At 31.9% G+C, this 17,875-nt stretch overlaps 1 protein-coding gene across 1 annotated transcript in view; it reads right to left on the reverse strand.

Moving 5' to 3' along the window:
- The window catches only part of LOC143247119 (uncharacterized), a 57,431-nt gene that overhangs the window by 33,534 nt on the left and 6,022 nt on the right, over nt 1–17,875 (reverse strand). The window contains exons 2-7 of the mRNA XM_076494634.1: nt 13,076–13,151; nt 8,760–8,851; nt 6,425–6,477; nt 1,935–1,993; nt 1,413–1,535; nt 938–1,037 (exon numbers count right to left, since the gene is read on the reverse strand). Of these exons, the coding sequence (XP_076350749.1) occupies nt 938–1,037; nt 1,413–1,535; nt 1,935–1,993; nt 6,425–6,477; nt 8,760–8,851; nt 13,076–13,151 (503 nt within the window). The remainder of the gene's footprint in view (nt 1–937; nt 1,038–1,412; nt 1,536–1,934; nt 1,994–6,424; nt 6,478–8,759; nt 8,852–13,075; nt 13,152–17,875) is intronic.

A 17,875-nucleotide genomic window follows, 5' to 3' on the forward strand; every position in this document is an offset into this window, starting at 1 on the left:
AATGATCAAAGGGAACCACACCACAGACATACATTGTCAGGTGTAAGCACAGTTTTTTGGGGGTATCTTGTTTTTGTTTATAAATCCAGATTTATCCTTGCATTAGAGGATATGTAGAATTATAAACAAATACAACGTAGTAAGACCTAGTGTTAAGTTTTTGCTATTTTTTACCTCTTAAATTGTATTTTGCATTTTAATTTTACCTTTCACTTTGAAAGGTTGTTTGCTTAAAGTTTAGAGAGAAAGGTTTAAGTGTTTGCATTGAGTCATATTTTGTTCAGTTTTAATATGGAATACTGCTAGCCTTTATGAACTATAGTTTAGTTTAAACTTAATTTTGGATTTTGTTTAAATGTAAATTTTGTAACTTTGTTTTAATATTTACCAAAAGTTAAGTTTCACTTTAGATTTAGGTTTTAAATTAAATAATAGGGAGGGGAAAAAACTGAACAGAAAAGAAACCTTTAAAATAAAGACTTTGTATTTACTCTTATCAGACCAATAAGCACCAATGAACACTTACTTTTGTTCTATTTTTATTATTTATCATGCTAAATAAACTTTTGTGCATTTTTACCTCTGTTGGTATTGAATCTTTCTTTCAAACAATCTCAATTTTAGATTGTAGGAGATACCACAAACTGTATAAATTTCATTGTAGTTGAGTTGAGATTATATAAAACTGAGATTTATTTGTTGTAACAATCATGATAACAAGAAAATGGTTTTATTGAAACAAAATTATGTGTTATCTAAGACTTATAACATGAGTTAATGAACATCTAAATGAAATGACTGAAACTGTTCTATGAAGAATGAGCTTTTAAATGTTAACAATTCTTAATGACCTAAACTAAACAAAACAATTGCATGTGTAGAACCAACTTTATATGACATGTGGATATATTTGTCATCAATAACAAAATACAATTACCAATTCTTCTGTGTGACCTTTGAGTGTGTTGTAACATTCACCAGTGTTTGAATCCCAGATTTTGCAGGATTTATCAAAAGACCCAGTTGCAATTTTATCCCTATAAAAATTTGAAAAACAATATCTATGTTACAGTAACCAAACAAGAATCAGAAGTTTAAGCTACTGGAAGATATTACTATCAACCATATCTATAATATATTACAATATATAAGCACTATAACAAAAAATAAACAATTTTTTAAATTTTGTCTACTTGTCTATAAATCTATTCAAATAAATTTTAATATAATTAATACTATGGACATATACCGTTTCATTATGTAAAATATTTTCCAAATTAACACCCACAAAAATCTGAGAAACAATAATAATGATCTAAAACAAACTTATTCCATTTTAAAGAACTAAAAGCACATCAGTTACTACTCATTCTAGGATATTATACAAAGATAAGTATATTAATTTTACTCACCCATACGGATTATTAAAAGAAATAGTGAAAACAACATTCTTGTGGCCCTCCAAAGAGAGTAACTGTTCACCAGAAAGGGTATCCCACATTTTACATGTACGATCATAACTTCCTGTAACAAATCTAGAATATTTATGAAAAAAATTATTCAGACTTTGGAAACTTCCCTCTGAATGTAAAACAGCTAAGTGATCTCAAAAGCTTTTGTACAGATGTGAAAAAATGTCCATTTTGTTATAATCTCAGCATCATTCTTCTATTACTATTATTACGTTTTCACAGTTAATATTTTACTGAAATTTGCTATTATAGATACTCTCTTTCTTTAATAATCTTATACTGAGTTTCTTCATACAGGTATCCTTTAGAAAGTGTTTGCAAGATCAACAAACTATAGATATATAAGAAACTCTTTATAAAATTAGTGGACTGATGCAAGAATAATATGGAAACTTTCAACTAGCATATGCATAAAGTACACTAAAAACAACAACAAACATTTATTCAAACACTTAATCTTACTTTGATCCATCTTTGTTGAAGTCCACATTTGTTAAAGGCAATATATGAGCTCTTAATACCTAAATTAAAGATCACATATAAATCTTGTTATAACATTTAAGATGACATTTAGATTTGTGATTACCTTCTGTTTCTTTTTTTTAATACATATACTTTGTAAAAACGTCTAATATTTAAGAGAAGAAGGTGGCATCTTGAAATAATTTTAACGAGTAAAATAAATAAAGTAATAAATATTTTTCAGCTTTAAAAAAGTTATTTTAGCAATTTACTTTACTTACAGTTAAAAAAGTACATATAATAAATATATTTTTTCGAATTTACTCAAAGTTTCATATATTAACTAAAATTTTAACATTGCATAATAAAATAGCAGAAACGATATCAAAAATCTTGTTAAAATCCAAACAATCAAAATGTATAATACTCTTAACAATAATGATAATAATGAATATTCATAGTTTATTGGAAGCATTTTATTTTAAGTTATCAAATATTCCTAATTACAACTGTCAGGTTTTATGTATGGGAATGATTCTTTACAGTTAGTACCTGTGACTTGTTGGCAATAAATTTCAACAATAAAGAAACAGCACACAGTCCACTTGTTTTAAAATAATATATTAAATCAAGTCAAATGCATGTACAAATATCTGTTAGTTACCACAGTTGTATTCAGAGTTTTAAATAATTATTTCTTTTTGTCAAAAGTCCATAAAAGCTGGTTCAGTTACTTTAGAACATAATTTGACAAGATGAATTATTTTTCCTGCTCCATTACTACAATACAGTCTGTGATAATTTCACTTTAAAACATGCCATTATAAGATCTTTATGGCTGGGCTCACAATCACGTAGCCTAAATCTATCTACTTGTCTATATTAAACTAAATTGCAATGCATATATATATCCCAGCAGAGGCCTAGACATTCCACACACTAGGATATATGATGAAATAGTATAATAATTACCAGTTCATAACAAATGAACTGTGCAATGTATGATTTGCAAACAAGCTTGTGATAAACTATCACTTCTGAAAATTACTAAATTTAACACTTGTGCTATATAAACTATTTGAATCATGATGCTCACATTAAACTTAAATTGTAACAATTTTCTATATCTAACAACAAATAAAAAATCAAATAACTGTAAAAATGTGGGCTGTACTTTTTCCTTTTGCATTTTCTCACAAATTCAAAGCTACAACACCATATACCATAAAAAACGTATTAGATTTACATCTTTTATAGCATTGGCTTTGCCATATCTAAAAGCAGAAATTTCCTGGACTACTCCTGCCATGTTATTATCAAATCCAGTTCCAAAATTTAGATGGCTAGCTCAACAAAACTGTTCAACCAAGGACAATGACAGAAACACATCAGGCTCAGTGTGAAATAATTTTTAAGTGTACAGGTGAAATTGTTTTTTTTTTAATTTTGTGCAAAGCTACACAAGGGCTATCTGCACTAGTCGTCCCTAATTTAGCAGTGTAAAACTACAGGGAAGGAAGCTGGTCATCACAACCCACCTCCAAATCTTGGGTTACTCTTTTACCAACGAATAATGGTATTGACCATCACATTATAATGCCCCCATGGCTGAAAGGGTGAGCATGTTTGGTGCAACGGGGATTCAAACCCATGACCCTCAGATTACGAGTTGAATGCCTTAACCCACCTGGCCATGCCAGGCCACAGGTGGAATAGTGAACAAGTTATTCACCTTCCTGCAAATTTTAAAAAGAATAGCTTTAACAACATTTGGCAACAGCTGAGAGACATAACAATTATCAAAAATTGGTGGCTGCTTTATCCATTAGGTTTGTAATGACACACGAGCAATGTTCCAGAGCAGGGTACAAAGGAAAGAAGTGGCCTTATCCAAACTTGTGGAAGATTTGAAAAGACTTACCTAATTATCTTACTCAAACTCTCCATATGAAATGATGGAGCTGTTTTTACATGATCAGTTTAGATGCCACATAATAGGAGGATATGAGAATTATGCTGAAGAAAAGTAGATGAAACTCTCTAGTTGGTAATAGAACTTGAAATCATACCATTTAAAATTCATGGAATCATTAATTCAAACACAATTGAAACATCAATTTCCCCTGATGATTGTCCAGAAGAGCTGAAAGAATTAGTTACACATAATAGAGGAAATAGCCACAAGACAATAAGTGTTTCAAGTATAACTTGAAATAACGTATTGCTAGAAACTATAGATAATATCTTTTAGAGAATGAAAATTTCCCTAAAGGATGTCAGAGAAAGGGAACTGGTATAAATGTGGGAAATATGGCCATTACAGTCAAGATCGTAAGGAATCAACAGTTGATAATAATCCAAGATTGAGTTTCTGAGCTAAAACAAATCAAAGAAACAACAAAGAGCTAACTAAACACTGGAGAAACAGGAATTAGCTGAACTTAGGATAATACATCTGCCCCAGATTAGATAAGTAATTCATTATTTAAAGAAACCAGTACAAGAATTTGTACAGGGTTTATTGAGGGAATGCCTTGAAGTATGTTGATCAACTGTTTAACTCAATTTGGTAACAAAAAGTGAAAAATTGCTTGCAGGGATGAAGAAAGAAGGTAGATTCATGTAAATAACATGTGGTAATACAGTTTAAACAAAAGGAAAGTTGGAGGTTACTGTTGTTACAGAAAACTTTTTTGTTGTCTCATGATGTGTGGTTATTGAGGAAATGTGCATATTGGGAATTGACTTCATGCAGAAACAAAGATGTGAAGTTAGACTAGCTTCAAATAGCTTTGCAGTCTATGACCAGGAAATTCCTGTATGCTACAAGAAAATTACTACACCAGATGCTGAACTTAGAATGACAACAGGAAAGGCAGCAAAATACTCAAACCAGGACTCAGTAGAAGTAAATTTATTTCTAGAAATTTGGTTGCTGTAGAGTTAGACACTCAAATGTGAACTGAGAAATTACTGAGTGGAGAACTCTTATGCATCTGAGGTATAAATATGTCATCGTTAGGGTCATGAACACAATAAGTCATGAAATTCAAGTCTGAATGGGACATTGTAAAATGTGAAGCTGTAAATGTGTTACTTCTACATCAAAAAACATCAGAAAGAGTTATCTCTGATGCAAAATGTAGGAAATCTGATTTCAAATCCCTACCCAAGGACAATTCATCACCTAACTTACAAGAGCTGTATGAATGGAGCTGCAAGGATGTTAGAGCTGATCAGTGCACAGATTACATAATTTACTTATGCAATATAAACAATCTTCTCAAGTGAGTATTGTGACTTGGGTAAAAGAAATAAACTATCTCTTAAGATTGATATTAGAGATGCAGCACTAATATATTAATTACCCAGGTATCTTCCACCCCCAAAATATTTTGAAGATTTTAACAAGATGAAAGTCATGAAGAACAAAAAGTGATAGAACCAAGTAGTAGTTTTTGAGCATCACCTCCTGTATTTGTGAAGAATAAGTCCACAAGGTTCAGCATGAACTACCAAAAAAAAGAATGAAGAAAGATGCCTATCCAATCCAAAGGATTGACTTTACTTTGGATGCTTTTTCTATATGAAAATGGTTTATAACACTGTATTTTAAGAGTAAAAGTTGAAAAAGCAAGTCATTAGAAGATAACCCTTACTGCAGGAAGTTGATTGCAGTAACTCGTGTTACTATTTGAATTATGTTGTGAAACCACTAAATTTAAATGACTAATGAAGTGTACTCTCTCTGAACTATCCTTAAACATCATACTAATCTACTTAGATGACATAATCACATATGTGAAGACCTCAGATAACGTTTATGATAAGTTAGGGAAAGTTCTTGCTCAGTTGAGGATTGAAAATAATAAGTTTAATTTCATGGGCACATTAAGATTAAATCTGAGAAGGATTTTCTGCATCTTAAAAGGTGAAGTTTGACATTATCCAATATAAATGTATGCAATCTCAAAAAGTTAATGTATCACAATCATTCTAGGAAGAGAGAAATTTTATGGGCTATATTTTTATTGTTCTTGATTAATACAAGTAGCTTGTCTTTATGTGAATAAGGATTAGTGTGCCAAAAAGTTTCATGAAAATTTGGACCTCTGCAGAATATCAATGCTTCCTTTAGTATTTAAAAAAGTAGAAAAATATAAAAATGCCAGACTGGGTAAGTTAGTGAGTTAGCCAGTGAGGAGTAGTACATATATTTGTCAGTGATCAAGTTTGTAAGTTAATCACTCAACATATTTATTTAACTGGATAGCAAGGAAATATTTTCAAGTAAGTTAGACATAGATTAGTTTTATAATTTATGTTAAAAAGTTGTTTGTGAAATCAGGCCTACCAGTAATCATAACCTGTGGTAAACATTATTGGAGAAATAAATTAATTTGTTATTCTAGCATGGACTAGACTTAGCATTACTTTCAACAAATAATCCAAAATAACTTGCCAAGTGATAAAGTACATTACAAAAGTACCTTATGTAAATGGTAAATCTGACTTCTTCCAGCATCCAATTTTTTTTGTAACTCTGTTTAGCTGTTTAGGAACAGGTGTATAGCTGAATAACCTTAAATGTTCGTGTAATGCAATTTACTCTAAGATAAAAATTACTTCAATACCATTTTAATATGCTGAGATCAAGTGATAGGTAATAAACCACACACAAGTCACATGAAGCATATTTTTATTTATAAATATACTGAATCATTAGGTGCTTACAACTAGTGATTACTAATTACAAATGTACTAAAATATTATATTCTTACTATTTTAAAAGTTAGTTATTTTTATTTGTTAAAAGTAATAAAAAAGCACCAAATACCAATATATATAACTGGTAGAATCACTGATCATTAATATTGAAAATACTCATTACTCCAAAAAAATTATCTCAATGAATTACTTCTGTTATTCAGAAAAGTACTAGAAGAGCTTCAGCACAGAAGTATTTTTTATTTGAATCAGATAATCCCATAAAGTTATAAAAGGAATATTTGCTTAAGTTGTCTTTCATTTTCAAATGATACAATAAGGTGAAAGCAGCCAGTCAATAGCCCCCACAATTAACTCCTGAGCTACTCTCATCAAATAGTAGGATTAACCACCATTCTCATAATAAACTCATGGCCTCAGAATGAACAGCAAAATTTTGTGGCAATGAGACGTAAACCATGGACTTTAATTCACTGATTGCCATGTTCAACTCAGAACCATTTTTAACACTTCAAACTGATCAGTGAAATTTTCTTAGGAAGCCCATCCATACTGATCAGCTAGAGATAAGGACATTTGTAAGTTTTTTTTGTATTACTTAGTTACTTACGGGGCTCATAATCAGAGAGACAGTCAATGCATTGCCCTAATTATATCAACATTAAATATGGCATTAGCCTAACAGAGAAGAAATATGATGGAAGCATTTATTGTATTGAGTTCAAAACAAGCCTATTTATTTTATTTTATTTTTTAATGATGAATTTATGTAAAAGTCTTTTCCTGATTCAAGATTGGAAGCATCACTAGGCTTGCTTGTTTGTTTTGAATTAAGCACAAAGCTACACAATGAGCTATCTGTGCTCTGCCAACCATGGGTATTGAAACCAGGTTTTTAGTGTTGTAAGTCCGCAGAGCATCACTAGGCACTGGCACATATGGCCTGTGCCACAGATCTCCAGATGGTGTCTTGAAACACCAAAATAAAAAATCATGACCAACATCACACTGAAATGCTGACAACTCCTGTGCCTCTATACCCTAACCCTAAACCTTTTAAGTACCAAGTGAAGTCTATGTCCAAAATCAAATTCTGTAATAGAAAAAATGGCAGAGCACTGGGAAACAGCTAAAGAAATGATATACATTTAAATTTTGCATAATGATACCTATACATTTATAAGTGGCTGTTTTAACTTAATTTTGATAAAAGTAAAAATGGCTTTACCTTGAAGAATTATATCTTAGATTTAGGTAGAAATGAGACTAACAGAATGGTTAATTAGGATAGATATGGATGTTTAAGGCAAGCTATTCACTCAAATTCAAAGTTTTGGTTATATTCACATGTTAGATGGTATAAATATTGCTGATTCATATGATTAAATGAAGAGTGGAGTTGTAGAAAAAAAGAATCTGAGAATACTTCTGATCAGTTGTAGCTGTGATGAAAGAAAAAATAATCAGTGTTAGGTTATATCTAAAGGACTTTTGACTATAAGGCTTAGAATGACAATATAATATTTTAACAGCCTCTGGTATAACCTAAACTGCAATAGTGTGAAATTCTATTCTCCTCACATTATACACAAAGGTTATTTAAAAGTTAGAAAAAGTCTGGAAAGTGTTTACTACAATAACTTCTGGTTTAAGTCATTTCAGCAGTGAAGAGAGGCTTAAAGTTTTAAATCTGTTTTCTCTGAAGCATAGAAGAATTAAAGGGGACTTGATTCAGATGTTTTTTTTATTACTTTTTTCTCAGTTAGTTATAAACTTGTGGAGTGTTTTTTCCTAATTATGTGATGTATGCTGTCAATTTGAACTTTTATAAAATATTATTTTCATAGATATATAGACAAAGAGGGCTTCATTACTTTGCTTTTAATCTCTACTTGTATATTTGTTTGAAGGATTATTTTGGTAAGTGAAATAGTCTTCTATCTCTTTGTACTTTCTTATATTTTATGATTACTTATAAAACAAATCTCTATACCTTTCTCAGTTGACGCATTTAATATCTTGAAAAACCTGATCATCATTTATTACTATTATGAAAAATGAAAGCAAGTAGGATCTTATTACTCTAAAAAAGGATACTTTTAATGGCTTTTTCCAGCTGAGTGCAAGAAAGTGCAGTCATTAATGGCTCTTTTCTTCTGATTTCTTTTAAAATCAAACTTACGTCTGAGCTGTTAAGATAAATAAAACAATTGTGTAATAGCAATCACATCATTTTATTATTAAACAATTAGTCTAGTCATGACCACAGGAGACATACAAATAGTCAATTCTTTGTATGGAATGTATATTTTTCTATATTTGCATAAGATCATTCACTGAACACTTTGGGGAGAAAGTTTAGTAAAGGAAGAGTAAAGGAGATATTCAGCTATTTATGAATAATTTTGCATAAGACTGATGAAGCCTCTTTACTACAGCAAAGATATCAACATCTTTGAAAGAATAAAACGTCAGGTTAAAACATCGATATCTTGTTTAATTAATTTATGTTATGATGAGAGGTTTAATTTTGAAATTAATTTTTCTAGAGCACACAAAATAAAAGAAGTGATTTGATTTAGATGTTTAAACTTGTTTAGGGTTTGCATATTCTCACTCTGAAAACTCAGTCTGAATGATGGGACAAATATATTAGAAACACAAAGATGAAAATTAAAGGTAATAACTTTAAATACTAGAAGCCTAGTCTTCCTATTTAACAATTTTTTTTCTTGGATAACAATGTGATGGGTGGAAATATTAATATATTTCACTCTTCAACAATTGATGAAAAATTTATTTTTATTCAGATATGCTCAGTTCATTTATCTATATTTTTGTGTAAGTATTATACATGTAGTTTTGACATCTTATAAGCCCAGTGTACAAATATTCTACACTTGCACTAATCTTATACTGTAGTAAAATCTTACATAGTACAATACTTGTTTCTGAATGATCCTGTTTCTTTGTCTTGCCTGTCTGGAGTGAGGTCATAGAGACTTGTACAAGTCAGTAAGACCAGAAGATTTGAGTATGTGTAATATAGCAGTAATTTAAGATGTAGGTAATTCAAGACTTATGCATGTCATACCAGATCAGTAATCTGACTGAAAAAGGAGGTATTTATTTATTTATTCCTGCTTTGGTCCTTATCTTATGCAGAAACAAATACTTCTATTCAACTCTTGATCCTAGCAGCTATGTACAGATTTTGAAATCAAATACAGAACTTGAGCAGTAAGTTACACATTTAAAGTTTATACTATGCATGTGTGTAAATAATGATTCAGTTTTGTCTGTTTACTTGTGTTTAGTTGTATTTACTTTGCTGTCCATGCTCATTTTATTTTCTTTGTGTTTCAGGAACCTACATTTAGCATACATTGATAGTGTAAATGAATATCGGTATTATAAAATTATGATGCGTACTTCAGATTGAATCTTGTTAAACATTTATTGAAAGGGTATATGGATTGCATAAATGTTACAAGTTAGACTTCATTTGTTAAGTTGATTCACACATATAGTCTTATATATATATGAAACTTCATCAGAAAAATATTTAAAATGTTCCAAGGCCATGCTTATGAGACTCCCAATATCATTCAGACATGTTGATAAGTTGAAGAACTAGGAACTAGCTAAAAAACAACAACAAAGTATTCATCTTTCTTTTTCCTTTACCTATGCTAGCCAAAAAATGAGAAGATTTTGAAATGACTTTAGTATGACAGAAAAGCATTTTGGGAGCACTTGAAAGTGCTTAGTGTGTAGGGATGGGCTGAGCTAAAAATGGCAGTTGCATTCAAATTATTACTCTATGATGATAACAAATAATTGCTAAAGTTGAGTTATAGATTTATTTGAGCACCTAATTGCCATTATCAAGTGTTTCACAGATTATGTAACAGTATTATTATTTTTCTTCTACAACACATATTTTTGTGTGGAAATAATAGAAAGAAAAACTACTACATTGAAGAGAGTTAGGTTTATATGCATATTTTATTTCCAAGCCTCGTAAATAACAGTTTCATGTTTTGTCTCTAGATGGCAAAACAATTGTTCTTATATAACAAACGTTTATGACTTCAATGCACAAAGATGATTTCAGTAAAAGTAAGTAAATAAATAAAGAATAATCTAATTTAATATTCAAGATATCAAAAAGATAGACATTTATGCAACTGACAGATCTGCATATGTCATCAATGTTCAAGTTTAAAAACACCGGTTTCATAATTATCAGAACAATACATTATCTAGTGGTCGACTTTTCTTCAAATTTTCAGTGAGGCTAAGCTTTGCAGCTGTGTGTGTGTATGCATGGTATCATACTTCATGCCATGGGATATGTATCACGTCCTTCATATCAACTGACCCTAGCATGAGGTGAAATTGACTGTAAGCACATGCAATGAGTTGGAGTGAAGTTGGAAGGGGTAGTTTATGTAAATATTCCCTTAACATTGGTGAAGCACTCCAGGGTACTTGTAACATCCTAGATGAATTATTCCAGCTTCACTGGCTTCCACTGTAATCCAGAATTAGAGAAACTGACAAAACTGATATGATATTAACAATATATATTGCCATTGGATTATAAAAATATGAACCTTTTTCAATGAAATTGTTTGAAAAAAATGGAGGGAAAAACAAGTAATAAAATAAAAATGAAACAATTAAGTATGATGTATGAAAGGCAATGATAAAAACCACAGAAATGAGGTAGGGATGAATACACAAAACCATACAAAAATCTCTACATAAGTGGCCAGTACATACCGAGCCAATTTTACAAAGTTACGTGATTAGTCACTGTAAGACGGTATGGTATATTCAGTTTAAATGCTTTTATTCAAACCTGAATTCATGCAACTAACAGGAACTCAACATTTAGTTGTAGATAAAAGTTATTTATAGAAATATTGGGCTACTTATATAGTAATTTTTGTACAGTTTAGTGTATTCATCCCTACTTTTTGGCATTTCCATCTCTACATCTTATGGAGTTTTTGAAAAAAGGATTTTTATTATTTCTATATATGCAGTTTCACCATACCATTATAAACCATGCTGACACATCCTTTTATGCTCTATATGAAAAGTGTGAACTCTGGTAATAGTAATAAACAACAGCATAGATTTCATTGCAAGAGGCTCCATTATAAGACTGTATGTTTTGTGGCTTTCCATAATCGATGTACTGTACCACAATGATGGCATTTTAGCACCTCTTTTAAACAGTTTAATTGCAAAAAAAATACATAGGTGGTGCATATGCTGATTTGAAAAATATGTCTTTGTAAGTAATAGTATGAATACCACTCTCACTTCCCAGTTGCTTATGAATGGTTAAACCAATTCATGGAAGCAACTAGTATACTCGTGACTTGTGTCACTTTTCTAGGTGAAGATCCTTCTTGATTATGTTACATACTGTTGCCTGGGAATATGGATGAATTTTGTTAATGAGCTTTGTGTTTATGAATTTTTACCTGTTACAAAATGCACTTTGCTTACCACAGTTGATGTACAAGCTTTTGCTGACTTCTCTCAAATGGTCATGGTGCCATACATTGATGTGTACTCATTTGTTTTATAATGCAGTTAGTGTAAGGGATATCCCTATCTGGCAAATTCTAAACCTCCAATCTAAACACATCTTTATGATCTTATTGTATTAATATCTTGCACCAGAAAGAGTTGTTACATTTCCTTTTACAAAGTGGTAAATTTTTATTTTTAACAGAATCACACTATCTTTGGTACATCAATGTCAAAATATAGTTCTGATGCATTCCACTCTATCGCAACTTTATACCAGTTGTGGTTTTCTAATCCAATTTGTATAATCTTTCTTACACACTAACTATTGTGCATTTTAACCTACATAACATAACATTAAGGCCTATAAAGTGAAAGTTGTTATAAATAGTAAATAAAATGGTAAGCCTAAGCTAATTTTTAATATTATATTATTTAAAGTGTTCATAAATAGTAACTAAAGAATATTTAAATTTACTCAATTTTTAAGGCCTCTAGACCAGCATTTCTCAAACCTTAGTAAAAAAAGGACCCCTTTTAATTGAAATTTTTTTGTGGATGCCCAAACTTGTCAATGTTTTTTGTTGTTTTTTAAAAAAAGGATAAAATGTGCCTTAAAATCTGTATTCTAAAGTTAAATTTTTATTTCATATAAATTTATTTCTGCAAAAATAATTTTAAATCATATTTTTAAAAAATACTTTAATGAAATTCTGGACAAGATTCATGGGCTCTCCAGAGTGCTCTTGTGTACTGCTGGGAGTTCCCTGATCCCACTTTGAGAAATGCTGGTATGGACTAAAGCTATTATTACAAATATTTCATACATTCACATGAGAAAAACAAATAAATTCAATACTTACTCAGGTGTTAGATCAAATAGGTCAACATGTTTTGTATGTATTTTATGTAAATCTTCTTCACATTCCAACACAATTCCTAAAAATAAATAATTTCTTTTATCACAATTTGTTTGATGTTATACTGAGGCAGTAATTATACACATGATTTTCACAAATACAGTGAGAGTTTTAAGGAATGTTTAACATGAGTCTTTATAGATCTAAGGAATAAAAATGACTACATGTTTCAAATATTTGCATTCATACTTAAAATTATTTATCAAAACTTGCTACTTTTCTGATCTTTGTACAAAAACTTGTATTTGATCATAACAGTTCTAAATAATCTAAACACGGTTGCTACACTTGACATACAGATAAATGGTTAATTTGGTTTTCAAAGCTATCCTTAAGCCCCACTATATAGAAAAGTATAAATTTAATGCCTTCTTTATTTGCCAGGAAATGACAAATTTCCCTCTTAAACTCCTATAAGATGACACTCTACACTACAGCCAGTAGCAATTGATTAAATGCTACAATATTCTGTTAAATATGTTTTAAATGGAGTCTAGTCTGATTTGTTTTGTTTACAAATCTTAAAATTGTGGCCTCTCAACTTACATTATCTTTCAAATATATAACAAAGAAATGTGAGAAGGCTTTGTTCTATTAATTGTTAATAAATCTGTAAATGTTAATATGATCATCCTTTATCTTTCTTTTCTAAAAAAAAGAAAAAATAAACCTATTTTTACTTGTCTATACAAGATACTGCTATTGTCATCAGAATCATTTTTATATGCATACTCTGAACTCTTTTCAATAAGTCATTGTCTTTTCTTAGATAATTACAAAAATCAAAATGTAAAAAGTAGTGTATTGTTATAAGGTATATTTTCAATATTTAATTAAGATATTTATTAGAATGTTTATAATCTAAAAAGTTTATGTAGTGAGTAGAAGGTGAAAATGATTTAAATATGAATCATCAGTGAATGGGAAGTGAGTGAAGTATTCAATGAGTTGTTGAGTGCCAGCCAACTAGTTTATTGTCAAAAAATTATTAAGTGTAAGTAGTAAGACTTATCACATCTATTGTGCTATGCAGCTAGTATGCGAGTTAAATGTTTATTTATCTATCAAAACTAATTAAGTAACTTTACATTGAAATGTTATTACTTCCTTACACTAAAAATATATTTCCAGTAGGTACTTATCCAGTTCAGTGCTGTCCTTTATATGCAACAATTTTTTCCAGATACCACAAGCCTTGAACTTCTACCTCACTTTTAATGTGGTTCTTTGCATCTAGGCATGTAAATCATCATACAAGAGCCCTCCACCAACAGGAACATGACACAACCTCCTGCATGATCTCTTATATTCAATTCTCCCAAACTATCATCGCAATATCAAGCAGGAAGGAAACATTGATTTTAAGTGAAGAGAAAAGGAAGAAAGAGATAAGTACCAATCAAAAACATATTTTCAGCGTAGTAATATAAGTTACAATATGGTACCTTAACTCCTCTCACATTTATAACTAGAATCCCATATTGAAGAGTAGAGAAACTGGTTTGAAGGATGTAGAAGAGTATCCTTTGAAAGTGTCCAAAGAACACCCTTGAAGTGTGACCCCTGTTGGGAGAGGAACACAAGTGAGAAACTGCACCCCATCTGTACCAGGTATATGCTTTTCCCAATGTGGAAATGGATGTTATATACATAGGAAGAAAGTAGAAGTTGCACATCCCCCAAAAAACAGCTAAAAAAATATGTACCTTATGTTGTAGAATGGCTAGGATGCATTGGACTGTAAATTGCCCATCAACTCTAGTAAAAAAACCAAGCAGTTCTGAGAATAAATCTTCTAAACTATGGTATACCAGGGTCCACAGTGTTTACACTTCAACTTGAGCAGAATCGAATGATATATGTACCAAACCAATCTGCCAAAAATGGCACATGTGCACAAATCCACAATCACAACTAGTCATTCGGGAACCTAATCTCCAAATAACATTAGAAAGGGATGTGCCATTATGACAGTATACAACAAGTCTAAACTCCATCAGATTGACTCCATATGTAGTAAAACTACTAGAGGTGGAGCAACAGAGGGATAACATCATCCTCTAGATATGACTGCACAGAAGTTGGAGTGTGTGTGCAGTGCAACATCAACATGCAAAATCACTACATGGAAATCTTGAGACAAAACCACTAGAATGATGTAGGATAAGGAAGCATGGCCAACATGTGTGAGGATTTATGATGATTGATCCAGTTCCAATTCAAAAACAATTTACTTTGAACTGATATCCAGGTGATGGTAGGACAAAGAATTCCAATCAGAGGGTTGAACTGCAATGTGATGGAGCTATTCAAAAATCACATCACCTTCTGGTTAGGACTACATAAAAGCTGAAGCACAGTGTTAATCTTTGAGGCCCACTGCACAGAAGTGAATCACCTCTGTAAAAGATACACAATTTCACCCTCCAGATAAACTTCCACTCATGCTTGGCACAGCATCAGCTTCCAAGGCCCAATGTTCAGATATGAAGCATATTTCTGAAATATGTGTAACATCATTATTCAGGTAGGATCATACAGAAGCTGGAGAACAATAACAACCAACAGGTCCCACCACATGGAAGTGGATCACCTCTATAACATATACCCCTTGAGGTAGATTCCTGTATGTGGTGAGGAGACCTCTCAGGGAAGGTTCTGTATTCTTCATTTGCCTCTTTTGTGATCTAAACATCCACTCTTCCATTTACTGTGTGTTGACCCCTGAAAGAAAGTAAAGAATCCTGGTAGATGAGGGGCATCTGTGGCACTTTAACACGCCAATTTGATCTTGAATTCATATAGATTGGTGGCTCTCCTGGGATCATTTGGCTGGTCCTGTTGAGCTAAAGTCAACTCGGTACCAGTGTTGGGCATTCTCAATAGGTGTTTTGGCCACTATGTCTGATGCTGGTGTTTGGCCATAATGCTCACGAAGCCCTGGCATTGGGTGAGTAGGCACTGAATAATTTTTTCTCATGGATTCCCCAACTCCACAAAAAATAAAATCTTAAAAAAGCAGTTAATAGATAAACAACCTAATTTAGAAGACTCTGAACTGCAGTCTCCACCTCATTCTGCACCTTTAACTTTTTTTCATCTTGTACTCTTTATCAGACAAATCTTCAGGGCAAATATCTCCCTTTTTATTCAGAAGGATTAGAAGGGTTTGTAGGCTCTCCAAAGTCAGTGAAGAAGCCATGTTCTGAGAACGTCTTGGTAGGAACATCAACATCAAAACACACTGAACTCCTCCTGAATTTGAAAAACAATGTGTATATACCTACTGAGGATATTTCTCATGCTGCTTTAAATTACTCCTGAGGAATGAATGTTGAGAGGGATTTACAAAACACCCTCATCTCTAAGATCCTCACCAGTTTCACCAGCCAATGAGTTTATGCTGTGCAACACATCTCCATTTGTAAAGAGGGAAATTATGTTGCTTTCCAATATTCTTGTACTGATTTTTACATCACCTTGCCCATCTGCCAGGATATCTGAACTGTAAGGTAAGGCCATATATTCCTGACTCTCTCAAATGTTTCCAGTGTCAGCAGTTCAGACATTCAAAAGCATCTTGTTGTTGTTCTTTAATGTGTGTTCATTGTGGTGGCAAAGATCATGATGCCTATTAGTGTCAGCTGGACCCTCACTGCATTATTTGTATTAGTTTCCTAAATGAATGGAGGAAAAAAAATTTACAATGTTTATGTACTATTAATAACATTTCTTACCCTTCAGCTGAGAAGTTAATGTCTCCCATTCTATCTTGAACATATGCTGCTGTAGTGGGAAGGCAGATGAACCTTTCTGTGTCTCCTTCAGTCTTTCTCTTATCATTTAAAGTATTTTATCTTCCATGGATGCTAGAGTCGACAAGGCAACATTTACTCGTTTCTCCGTCCTCACCATTATTTCAACTGACTGCTTTGGTTCATCTTCTTTGGTCCCAATATGCAGAACTATTATTATTTTGTGCTCTCAGTCACTGAAATCTCCTTCTACTGACAGAGATCTGTCAAATCAATCTAGGTCAAGTTCCAAGAAGGCAACAGACCTCTTTGTCCTGGTCGTTTCTGGAAGTAGAATCAGGATGATGTTCTGATAATTGACAAGATAATGCCATAAAAAAATAGTCATCCATGGAATGGAGCATGAACAGTGTAATGGTATGGAAGTGACGAGAAAATTCATGCAATATGGCATAACTCATGTAAAGCTGATGCGAGTCCAAAAGTAAAAACCAAGAACACCAGTACCTGATACTTGTGAATAACAAATGCTTATAGTGGTGAGACTCCATCAATATGGCAATGTGCAGATAGCAACTGACTACAGCAAACATTGACATCTACAATCCCAGTAAAAAAAAGGAAAGAAAAATGTCAATTCAGATTGAGGAATCAGTAACTTGTAAACCTTGAAGAATCTAGACATGGATATAGACAAGAAGGGCTGATGACTGAACCCCAATATTTTGTCTGCACAGGCCCAAAGACCAAAAGGAATAAAACCTCAGAAGAATTGGCACAATTTACTCACTATACTCAGACCAATCAAATTCTGATAGCCCTAAAACTGTGCATCAACTACTGATGATCTGCAAAAGACAGAAACCCCATAGGTTGGGTGGATAATACACATGAAGATATGAAATGAATAGCAAATCCTGACTCAAGGATCTGCAGTGCTCCTGGATCTATGGTTAAGGTTGTCACACATGCAGAAATTCTCAGAGCT

Source organism: Tachypleus tridentatus, chromosome 1, assembly GCF_004210375.1.
Source record: "Tachypleus tridentatus isolate NWPU-2018 chromosome 1, ASM421037v1, whole genome shotgun sequence".
Classification (NCBI taxonomy): domain Eukaryota; kingdom Metazoa; phylum Arthropoda; class Merostomata; order Xiphosura; family Limulidae; genus Tachypleus; species Tachypleus tridentatus.